General features: G+C 44.3%; 1 protein-coding gene across 2 annotated transcripts in view; it reads right to left on the minus strand.

Annotated features, from left to right (window-relative positions):
• The window catches only part of SMCHD1 (structural maintenance of chromosomes flexible hinge domain containing 1), a 285,354-nt gene that overhangs the window by 68,782 nt on the left and 204,352 nt on the right, over positions 1–12,220 (minus strand). For both annotated transcript variants that reach the window (XM_054984492.1, XM_054984491.1), the window contains 3 exons: positions 11,203–11,288; positions 9,788–9,910; positions 2,093–2,283 (listed from right to left, as the gene is read on the minus strand). In XM_054984492.1, the coding sequence (XP_054840467.1) occupies positions 2,093–2,283; positions 9,788–9,910; positions 11,203–11,288 (400 nt within the window). The remainder of the gene's footprint in view (positions 1–2,092; positions 2,284–9,787; positions 9,911–11,202; positions 11,289–12,220) is intronic.

Raw genomic sequence — 12,220 nt, forward strand, 5'->3', positions numbered from 1 at the left:
AATTGCTAACATACTCAAGAGTGGAAAATTTACTCATTTTAGCCAAATTTTTAGTTTAGGTCATGGGAATTTGGGCATCTTATAAGAAATCACTCTTTTTGTAGTTTATGGACTAATTTTCTCTGGCCCGAATTCTTCCTTTCTTCCTCATATTCTCAGTTACTACTTAAGACTTATAGGTCAGAAAAGCAGAGTAAGAAAAAAAGTATGTTAACTCGGAGCTGAAGATCTCACCCTGGGAGTTATACCTTGGATCCGACCCGATGACTCACTCACTGGAGCCAGCTTAGCAAAGGAAGCAGACTCAAATCCTTGTTCTGTTGTTCAGACATCAGAGTGGGGTTGGTCCCAGCTGACAAAGAATGGCTGGGTGAATGGAGATGAGGAGATGGAGTCCTGGGAAGAACAAGGATCATCTTGTCCTCAGAACAATGTTCCCTTGACCGACTTTGAAGGTCTCGGGTCCAGCTGGTCTTGGACGAATGCTTCACCTTTTTCAACCACTTCGCAGGGGGCTCTGAAGAAGATCTCGGTTCTGAAGAAGTATGCGGAACTGGAGATTTTAAGGCCGTCAGATCCAATCTCGGAGTCAATTTGATGGAGGTGATGGATCCTGCCCTAGAATGTTAGTCCGGAGTGGCCAAGGGCTTGTCAGCTATTGTATCTGAAATAGCTGAGTGCCCCCTGGAGATCGATTTCTTCCCTGACACAGAATTGGCTCCTGAGAAGACTCTCTCCCATAACATGGCCTTAAGTCTCTGGGCTCTTTCATTTCTGACCTTTTGGATGAATTATTGCCAGAAGGCACAGGCACCAACTTTATGCCCCTCACCAAGACACAGAAGACAGAGATCAGACTGATCAGATCTCATCATTTTAGTACCACACTGGGTACATTTCTTGAAGAGGGCCTTCTCAGCCATCGTGAACTAACTCGCCGAAGCCGCATTTAACTGATTCAGATTGAGAACATGGTCCAAGATGCTGGAATTAGAATTGATAGGCTAAGTTGAAGTCAAAATCCAGTCTGAAGTCAAAGTATACTGAAGATCTGTCAGAAACAAAGTTCACCAGAAGAAACACGAACAAAATCAGAAGCGAAGTTCCTCTCTTTGTAACAGCTAAGAGAGAACTGGGGGGGGGGTGTTGCTCCTCCTATAGGTCACGTGCCTGTTTTAGGTAGGAAAAAGTTAGTAATGTGACTGGGGAGAAGCGGCCCCTAACAGAACTCTAAAGAAGCTAAGAAGTTTCTGTTGGCAGGCCTGCGTATGCGTAGTCCTCAATGTGGGACTTTACAGAAGAACGAAGATGAACCTGTAGTGCAATTTTACCCACAATACTACTTCCATGCATGAGAACACTGTACCATCATTTTCACTAGTTACTGTATGCCTAGCTAAGGGCCAAGTTTCATGTGTTAGGGATCCATGATCATATCCCTCAATGCCCAACAGTTGGAATCGTTCTGATATGAAACAGGACCATGACACTGGGGAGGAGAGGCAGTTAACGCTTTCCCTTGCACCATTCCTCTGAATGGTGGAAGTTCTACACTCTTTAACAGTGCATCTCCTTTGCTGTTAAAACTGGATCCATGCCTATTTCTACATAATTTGGAATGCTTCATATTTAAGCACATGGATCTGCTGCTGTCATGTCTACTTTGGCTCTCGAAGAAACTAGCTTGAAAGTTTTTACTTGGAAGAGTATTTGTAGAACTCATCTCAAATTTTATGTGCGTTTACAATGGAGTAAGTCCCACTGAGGAAATATGGATAAAAGACTGGGCTGCCAGTTTATAAAAGATGCATACCATGTGATTTTTCAGCCACATACAACTTAATAACAAACATACCTGAACATGTTCATATTATTATAATTGGCTCTTAACTATTATAACTATTATAATTATATAATTATATTATATTATATTATATTATATTATATTATATTATATTATATTATATTATATTATATTATATTATATTATATTATATTATATTATATTATATTATATTATTATAACAATTATAATTATAATTGGCTCTTAACTATTAAAAATTACTTAAATTAGCAAGAAAACACATTTTACCTGTTCCAGGTTGGAAGATTCTTCTTGTAAATAGAATCAAGAGGCAACACCTGCTGTCGGCCTTGAGTTTCATCAAAGATACGACGAGCAGCGGAAGTTGTCAGGGTGACTACACAGTCCATGTCACTCGCCAAATGCCATGAGATAACCTTTGCTGCTTCATTATCTTCAATCTGTGCTAAGTGTGCGATCTGGTACATAAAATTTAAAACATCAAATCTGGGAGAGGGGGTCAGAGAGTTCTAACTAGTAGGGGAAGAATACCCCCACACCTTCAGTTCAGACAGAAGGGTGGGATGTCAGCTTCAATCTTGAGGCATGGCTATCTGTGCTAAGACTGCTGAAAATCTCTGCCCACCCCATTTTGCCATAGCCTAAAAAGGGACAAAAAGCTGCACAGAAAAGTATGCCAAGAAAGTATTCTGTATTATGTACTGGTCCTCTGAGAGCATAAGACGTTTCTTATTGATGTTAAGGCAGTAGGTTATCTCACAAGTATTTACTTTCTCTTTCCTCGCTGCCTCCAGAAGTGTCCTTGAAGGCTGGCTGCGGCCAGTTCGAAATGTATCTTTCTTGGGAACTGAGATGATTTCATTCTTTCTAGCCTAAACCTAACTTCTCCCTTTCAACCCCCCTGGCTATTTTGCGCCCAAAGCTTTAATGGTCCTCAGCCTGATGGGAACCTTCCCTATAACTAACATCACCAACCCCATTCATGTCACTTCTATAACTGTTGTTCATCTAGCTCTTCTGTGCAGGCACACATGGGGAACTGCGCACGCGCAAGCCTGCCAATACCGGAAAATTTCCAAAGCTCAACGCCATTAGGGGGCGCTCCCGCCTCTCTGCGTGCCTGCATGGCCGTTTTCCCACCGAAACGGCTCCTAAGAGGTGGAGCGTCCCCCACATACCCTCAGTCCTCTTTCGCCGCCATACTGCAAGGAAAAAACCAAGAGATTTAGCGGGGAAGGAGGGAGGGCATGTGTGCCTGCACAGAAGACCTAGATGAACAACAGTTATAGTAAGTAAAACCTGTTTTTCATCGACGGTCTTCCTGTGCAGTCCCACATGGGAAGATTACAAAGCTTAACACTTGGGAAGAGGTAAGTAAAAACGTGTTTATTAGATGCAACACAACCTACAACTCAAGACAACAAATATACCATCATCAAAAAAATGTACTCATCCTAACAGGTCTGTCACCTCACACTTTCCTTTTCAATTATTTCCTCCTCTGTTTCTTTTCTTTTTCTTTTTTTTTACAGAAACATCGATTTTAGAACCGCAGTGCCTACTGCCATCTCCCTTCTGTCCAAAATGTCCAGGGCATAATGTTGCACAAATGCATCAGCAGAGGCCCAAGTTGCTGCTCTACAAATGTCATGGAGGGGAACACCCCTTAGCAGTGCTGCTGACGATGCCTGTGCTCTAGTGGAGTGAGCACGCACCTCTAGGGGACAAGGTAAGTTCGCTGACCTGTAACATGTCAATATGGTTTGTACTACCCATTGAGAAATAGATTGTGAACAGGCTCTCTTTCCCTTCTTGTGCCCCGCAAAGCAAACAAATAAATTGGAATCCAAACGAAAAGGCTTTACCCTGTTTAAATAAAAGAGGAGTGCCCTTCTAACATCTAGGAAGTGTAAGACTCTCTCAGCCCTCGAGGTATTCGAAGGAAAAAAAGACTGGCAACACAATGTTTTGAGACAAATGAAAGTTAGACACCACCTTAGGTAAGAACTCTAGTTTGGTTCTAAGAACCACCTTTTCATTGTGTATTTTCAAATATGGTGGGTCACAAGATAATGCTGCCAATTCTCCTACCCTCCTGGCAGAGGTGATAGCCACCAGAAAGGCCACCTTTAGGGTCAAGAACTGCAAGGAACATGATGCCAAAGGCTCGAAGGGTCTCGACATTAGATGTGATAAGACCAAAGGCAGTGACCATTGTGGCACAATGGCTCTCACAGGGGGAAAAAGATTATTCAACCCCTTTAAAAACAACCTGGACGTATAGTGTGAGAATACCGATCTCCTATCAATAGAAGGGTGAAAAGCGGAAATGGCCACCAAGTGTACTTTTACTGAGCTGTTAGCCAGTCCTGTCTGTTTAATCTCCCATAAAAAATCCAGGATCTCTGGAAGGGAAGACTGCCAAGATTCAATCCCTTTCCTGTGACACCAATCTGTAAATTTGTTCCACTTAAGTGTATACGACTGCTGGGTCGACAGACGTCTAGCATTCTCCAGAACATGGGTTACGGCCGAGGAGAAGGAGAATCCTGCCTGATGAGCCAAGCTGTTAACTTCAGCTTCTCGATGTTGTGGTGGAAGACCCCCCTCCAGGAAAGGAGATCTGGAACCACCGGAAGCTCGAAGGATTGAACGTGGATCTGTAGAAGGGAGTGGAACCACGGCTGGCGTGGCCAGAACGGGGCTACCAGGATGACAGATGTTCTGTCCCGCTGAATCTTGCTGATGGTCCTGGCCAGCAGCGGAAACGGTGGGAACGCGTAATACAGGTGACCCCACCACCTGAGCTGAAACGCGTCCCCAAGAGATTTTTGTCCCACTCCTCCCCTGTAACAATAGTCCCGGGCCTTGAAGTTCTCTTCTGAAGCGAAGAGATCTATCCCCGGGGACCCCCACATAGCAAAGACAGGGAGAAGGTTCTCTTCCCGGAGAGACCACTCGTGTTGGTCCCCCTGAAGTCTGCTCAAGTGATCCGCCAAGGAGTTCGACTCCCCTGGGATGTGCACAGCCTGCAGCCACATCGAGTGTTCCTGGGCCCACTGCCACAGTTTCACCGCTTTGGTGCACAGGGACACCGATGCTGTTCCGCCCTGCTTGTTCACGTAACACATCACCGTCATATTGTCCGTCAAGATCTGCACGGACTTGTTCTGGATGGCATCTGAAAAGGAAACCAGAGCATAAAAGATTGCTCTTAACTCCAGCAAGTTAATATGCTCTTTACCCTCATCCTCTGACCAGACACCATGGGCATAAGCGCCCTCACAATGGGACCCCCAACCCAGAAGTGAGGCATCCGAAGTGACCGTAACCTGTGGTTGTTTATAACCAAATTGCACACCACCAAAGAGGTTTGAATCATTCAACCACCATTCCAAAGAAGACACCACCCTCCGGGGTACAGAAAACTTTTTACTCTGTAAATCTCGTTCAGGGGAGAAAAAAGAATTAAACCACATTTGAAGTGGTCTCATATGGAGTCTGGCCAAAGGTACGACTGCAGTTGTAGACGCCATGCACCCCAGCAGGCACTGCAGTACTATAGCGGGTTGAAAGCAACAGCACTTTAATCTGTTTATAAGGGTTTTAATTTTGTGTGCTCTATCTTCAGGCAAAACCCCCACATCTCTGGAACCATCCAGAACCACTTCAATAAATTGAATCTTCTTAACAGGGGTCAACTGTGATTTTTTATGATTCACGAATAACCCCAACTTCAGGCATACCTCTAACGTTAGAGTCACCTGCTTCGTGACCTGACTAGGGGAATCCCCTACTAGTAACCAGTCATCAAGGTATGGGAAAATACAACACCCTTGGAGTCTTAAATGGGCCACTACCATGGCCATACACTTTGTAAAAACTCTCGGGGTGGATGCCAGCCCGAAAGGCAGCACTCTGTACTGATAGATACGGTCACCATATGTGAAGCAGAGAAATTTTTTATGTTCTGAAAATATAGAGATATGGAAGTAAACGTCTTTGAGGTCCAAGACTGCAAACCAAGAGTTAGGGGGTATTAATGCCAAAACCACCTGAAGAGTGACCATCTTAAACTTTCAAACCCGAACCAACTTATTCAGGGTTCTGAGATCCAGGATGGGTGTCAGACCACCATCCTTTTTCTCTACCATAAATAGGTTAGAGTAAAAACCCAACCAAGACTCCGACTTTGGGACTTTCTCAATGGCCCCTTTTTGCAACGATGTGGTCAATTCAACCAGGACCTCGTTTTTGGGTGGATCAGAAGTAAAGACAGGGAGACGTAAATAAGGTAACTCAACAAACACTATTTTATATCCAACTTCAACAACAGACAACACCCAAACGTCATTAGAAATGGAACGCCAAGCGGCCAAATAGGAACTCAGTCTGACTCTGAAAAATGGGTCAGAGCCCTGTAATTGTCAGAAATTTTTCTGTATCGGAGGTTGGTCCTTCGGCTGCTGCTGTTGGTGTGAGCCGGCCCGACCCCTCTGGTTCTGCCTACGCCTGTTATAGGCAGGTTGAGGACTTTGGTATGACCTCCGTGATTGATAGCCGTACCCCTGATAGGGCTGATAGCGCTGCTGACAATAGTGTTGGAACAACCTGTGATACGGTCTCGCAGCCTGGTAGGGAGTTTGGTGCAGCACCCCATACGACTTTGCTGTCAGCCTGCCAGTCTGTTTCTTCGAGAGGTACTCATCCGTCCTCTCCGAAAAAAGAGTAGTCCCTTCGAAAGGAAGGTCCTCCACTTTATTTCTTGTGTCTGGAGGAAGTGCTGTGGTACGTAACCAGGCATAGTGGCGGAGGACCACGGCCAATAGCAATGCTCTCGCTGAAGTATCCGCTGCACTTCGGCTCGCATTGATCTGATGCCTGGATAACCTCACCGCCTCCTCTTGGATCACTCGAAGGAAGACCTTCTGGTCATCTGGGAGTTTGGGGATGAAGGCAGCTACTTTCTTCCAGAGTAATAACTGGTATGAAGCCATCATGGCCGCATAGTTAGCCACTTTGATTCCAAAAGCGGCTGAAGTGCAGACCTTCCGACCCATAGCATCTATGCGTCTGCTATCCTTGTCGGCCGGGACAGACATCGACCCATTTGGGTCTAGTCTGCATTTCTTCGGTGACAAGTGAAGAAGGAGGCGGATGGACCGACAAAAATGGGTGGGTATCATCCTTAAGTCGGTACAAATTCTCCACCTTACGGTTGGTGGCTACAGTGGAAGCCGGTTTAGGGTGTAGACCCTTCCAGAGGTCGGCAAAACCATTGATAAGTGGAAAGGCCACCGTCGGTGTAGAGCCTGAGTAGATATGTTGGAGAATCTTGTCAGTGAATTTAGATTCAGTAGACGACACCTCAATGTCCAGGGCCTTAGCCATCCTCTGCAAAAGATCATTATAGGCTCTGAAATCGTCAGTTGGTGAAGCCTCCTCAGCAGGCCCTATGTCTCTGACAGGTGAATCAGACAAGGGGGATACGCTATAGCGAGCTCAGCTCTGAGGACGCTCCTGTTCGTAGTACTGCGGTGTCCCCCGAGGGTCGTTGTAAGTATAGTCTCGGAACGAAGGGGTCCGAGAGTCCTGTTGGTATAAACAATCGGAATCAGGAGAAGATCGACCCCAATAGATGGAAGAAGCAGGTTCCTCACTATAACAATTATCCCGGGACCTACTTCTATATGACTGGGGACTGCGTCGGTGTAGAGTCCGACCCCTGCTGCACTCAGAAGATCTCGAGGAACGAGGGTCTTGAGAAGTAGACCGCAGCCGCCCTGATGGCGTGGGTGGCTTGTCCAGAATTATAACGTCGTCCACCGAGCTTGCTCGGTTCCGAGGGCTTCGGGGCGAGCGATGGTCACCCGAACCCCGATGGGTCTCACTCGATGGCATAGGACGAGCTTCAGCGGGAACGGGTGGAGTAGAGATGATGCTCTCAAGTACCGCTGCATCGCTCTTGGAGGAGTGCTAGCACTTCTTCTTCTTCTCCTTGTCCCCCGTCGAATCCCGACTTCTTGGAATTGAAGATGGTTCCGATGGAACCGGGTCCAAAGGAGTTGCTCTCGGAATCAAAGGTGTTCTACTCCAAGGAGGGGTCGGTTCCAGAGGATCTCGTGAAGCTCTCGAGGGCGTCTTCGATGATGACGGATGCTTCCGATGGGACCTCGGAACCGACGGTTCCGTACTGGCGACGGCTGGTTTCGAAGTGCTGTGCGCCGGGACAGCCTGCGACTCCGAAGGCCTCGGTTCCGACTGACTTGGAGAAGGGCGGGAATGAGAGGCTCGAGAGCTGGTCGAACCAGGGCAGGGTCGTGGGGCAGATTTTTCTGGCACCTTTGCAAGTTCAGTAGATGGATCATGAACCGCCATCGCCCGCTTCCAAAGGGACGCATGTAAACGACCCGCCCGCTCTGCTCCAGCCTTCGACGTAAACACCCGACAGTGCTTGCACACCTGGGTGTTATGCGTCTCTCCTAGGCAGTAAAGACAGCACGAATGGCCATCCGATCTCGTCATCTTTCCTCCACGGGACTCACCTTTTTTAAAAAGTGCAGTCTCGGACATCGCGGTGAACGAGCCAGGAAACCTGTTTCGATCGGTGGCGAAAACAAGACTGAGGGTATGTGGGGGACGCTCCGCCTCTTAGGAGCCGTTTTGGCGGGAAAACGGCCACGCAGGCGCGCAGAGAGGCGGGAGCGCCCCCTAGTGGCGTTGAGCTTTGGAAATTTTCTGGTATCGGCAGGCCTGCGCGTGCGCAGTTCCCCATGTGGGACTGCACAGGAAGATTGTCGATGAACTTGGAGATTTTACCCGCCAAGGACTAACACAGTTTTGGGATGGATGAGGGCTAACAAGCTGAAACTTAATCCTGACGAAATGGATGTTTATGTATTTATTTATATATTGGATTTATATCCCGTCCTCCCCGCAAGCAGGCTCAGGGCGGGTCACAATATCATAGTATAACAATTATAACAAATTAATATATAAATACCATAAAATACTATAAAATATATAAAATATAACTTAAAACCGTATAAAATAATAAAACAATAAAACACAGTCAAACAAGGAACTAAGATGTAGCATCTTTAGTACTGTGTTACTAGTGGGGGCGGGGGTTGATCCAGGAATGAGGATATCTGCTGTTCTGGATGGGTTTGCACTCTGGACCTCCCGCTCAATAAACAGGTAGCAGTGGTGGCCAGTGGCGCCTTTCACCAGCTCCAGCTGGTGAGCCAGTTGCGGCCCTTCCTGTGTGGGAGAGATCTTGCCATTGTAGTGCATGCCCTAGTAACATCTAGATTACTGCAATGAACTCCGTGTAGGGCTGACCTTGAAGACTGTTTGGAAGCTGCAGTTGGTACAGAAGCTACAGCCAGAATGTTAACTGGAGTGGGTTGTAGAGATCATATCATTTCAGTCTTCTTCCATCAACAGTGATCCCCATTTTGCTTCTGGGCCGAATTCAAGGTACTAGTATTGACCATTAAAGCCCTATACAGTGTGGGACCAGTGTATCTTATGTACCACCTTCGCCCTTATGGAACTATTTGTCAATTATGGTCATCTTCGTAGGTTATGCTTTGGGTGCCCCACTATCTGAGGCTAGATGGGTGGCAACCTGAGAAAGGGCTTCTAGGTTATGGTACCAAAACTTTGGAAATCTCTCCCCAGGAAGATTCATTTATCTCCCTTTGTCATTGTCTTCCATCACTGTTTTGTTTGGCATACCCCCAGTAAACTCCCTGGTTGTGTGTGTGTTTTAAGTCTCTTTTTTAAAAATTGTATGTATAGATGCAGTTTAAATTATCTGTTCATATATGCATTTTAAATTATTTGTTCTAATTATCTGTTGTTCATCACCTTGGAGACCCTATTTTGGATAGGGAAAGCAGCATTTAAATGTTTTAGATAAATACTTGCTCTGTACAGAATTAAGGATATGTTTACCTTTCCTAAAACATCTTGGCTGCATCTGGGATAGTTGACAACTGCACATGTCCTTCTAGGTTGCCTTTTTATTTCTTCCTGCTCAGATATCTTCTCTTTCAGAAGAGTATCAACATATTGAAGCTGAAAATTAAGACAGTAACACTGTTACTAGTATTACAGATACTCGCTTGGTTATAATTGTTATCAGGGCTTGCTATGAGTCTACTCAGATACTAATGCAATGTCTTTTTCCAGCTGGTCTTAAAAGGACAGAAAGGGGGAGCATTATACTTTTCTCTATAAGACTTCTGCAATAGAATTTGGAATGTGTTCCCTTTTCAACTACACTATTCTAAATGATTGGCTTCATCACAAAACAATGATATGACACAGCAACCAAGAAAAGGAAAGCCTTCAACAATATAAGGAAAGATATCCACTATAAATAGTGTGTTTCAAATTCAACCAGCAGAATAAAATTAATTTGCAAAAACTACAAAATATTATTTTATTTATATATGAGACATTAAATTTTATAAGTTTAATGTAAGTAGGAAGGTGCACTCTCAAATATTTGCAAGTTTAATTGTATATAAAAAATTATTTAACAATGTAGCTTAAATGCTGATTAGCAGCAATGCTGGTATAATTATGCCGACATATATTCTGGCAAGCTCCTAATAAACAGAATCCTAGACAGACATGTTCTGGTATGCCTAAACTGCGAATATTCTCCCTCCTTCTTTACATATGACAGTTGCCATGTGCTACAGTCGCTCCTTGTGGCAAACACTTTTTGTGCAGGTGATCATCATGTGGATCAACTCCTGCCACTCATTTTGTCTCTAAGTTTTATTTAGATGCTTTGTCTCAATTTTGTACTTTTTAATGATCCACTCTGAACATAGGAAGGGTGGACACAAATTCCTTAAACATATTACTGCAAAACATCCCTTTTTGTCATTTCTAGTGGCATAAACTAACAACCCATTCTAAATGACAAGAAGCTAGACTGGACAGGAATGATTGACATCAGGTTAGATTTTAAGAGAATTTTCTGCAATGTCAATTTCCATGACATGGGTCACAATAAGTAAAGGGATGCAAATGTGCCCTTTTGCAGCATGGATTAGAGAAGAAGATGGAGTGAAGTTTTTAAGATGACCTGTGTGGGTTCCAAAAACAAGATAAGACAGCAACAGCTTCTGTAGTTTGGAAATAAGTATAGTTTGGGGGGAAAAGAATGAACGAAGCTATTATTTCAAGCTCTTATTCCAAATTTGTTAGGTACCTATTTAGTCATGAAGTAAAGGAATGTATGCTTTTTAAAAAATACTTTGTTTAGATCCTTTGTTGTGACAATAATTGAATGGAATTTATCTTAATGAGTATTTGTAAAATGGTTTGATCATTAAGAGGGAAAAAAGCCATACAACATCTTTCTGAGGTACGTTAATCTCATGTCTTCTCAGTTCAGCCTTCAGATGGGACTCTTTGGTTTCAGCTTCCTGAGCCTGACCTGAAACAATATATTAACCAGAGGAAATTAGTTAAGGCTGGATGGAGGATGAGTTCATACCGTATATTACCTGATGAAACGAGTATTAAGTGATGACTTATATCTCAAACAAAAAATTATTTCAATTGTGATAGTTCACACACTCAGTGAAGAACCATTAAATGATTCTGGGGCCAATTCACACAGCCAACTTTCTCCATGCAATTTGGTACACATGTACATAACACAGAGAAAGGTTAGCATGAAGTTACAGGCAGTGAGCTCATAGCTACCTCTGTGCTCAAAACTACATTTTTTCTCTCCCCTGTAGTAACAGTTGGCTGCCAGAACACTGGATTTTATCCAGCCAACTGTCAGCAGGATGGTAGATGCAGAGTTCCCTCTCACTCTCATTCTCTTCCTCTTTGACCCTTGGAAATTTCTTGTAGCCATGGGATCTAGGTGGACAAAAGACTAAATATGTTAAGGTGGGAATGGCTGCACTGAGGAGAGGCAACTGGGCAAAATCACCCCCTCCCTCTTCTGTAAGCAAAAGGTTTTGTTTAGTTGCCCCACTCACTGTGCTCCCCTGACCTATGTGGCTTTTTGGTATTCCAAAACTACATTTCTGCACTACTGAAAGTTTGAGTACATATAAAATTACATACACACTGTAGGGAAGACATGAAAAGTAACTCTGCATATGAAAATGGTGGTCTGTAATATAAAAATATATGAACAATAATAATAATCTGGACTTCTGGTAAAGATGTCGGAGTAATCAGAAGCAACGCTGTGCAGTTCCTATCTCTTCTGTGTGTTATGCATTGATGTGGACCTATCTTCTTTGATGCAGTGGTAATTTGATTATATTTACTGTACTGCATTTTCCTTTACTATCAACTTGAGATAGGTGGGCTTATAACATTCAACAATGAACTGGAAAGGAAAGA

This window comes from Eublepharis macularius, chromosome 7 (genome assembly GCF_028583425.1).
Source record: "Eublepharis macularius isolate TG4126 chromosome 7, MPM_Emac_v1.0, whole genome shotgun sequence".
NCBI classification, from domain to species: Eukaryota; Metazoa; Chordata; class Lepidosauria; order Squamata; family Eublepharidae; genus Eublepharis; species Eublepharis macularius.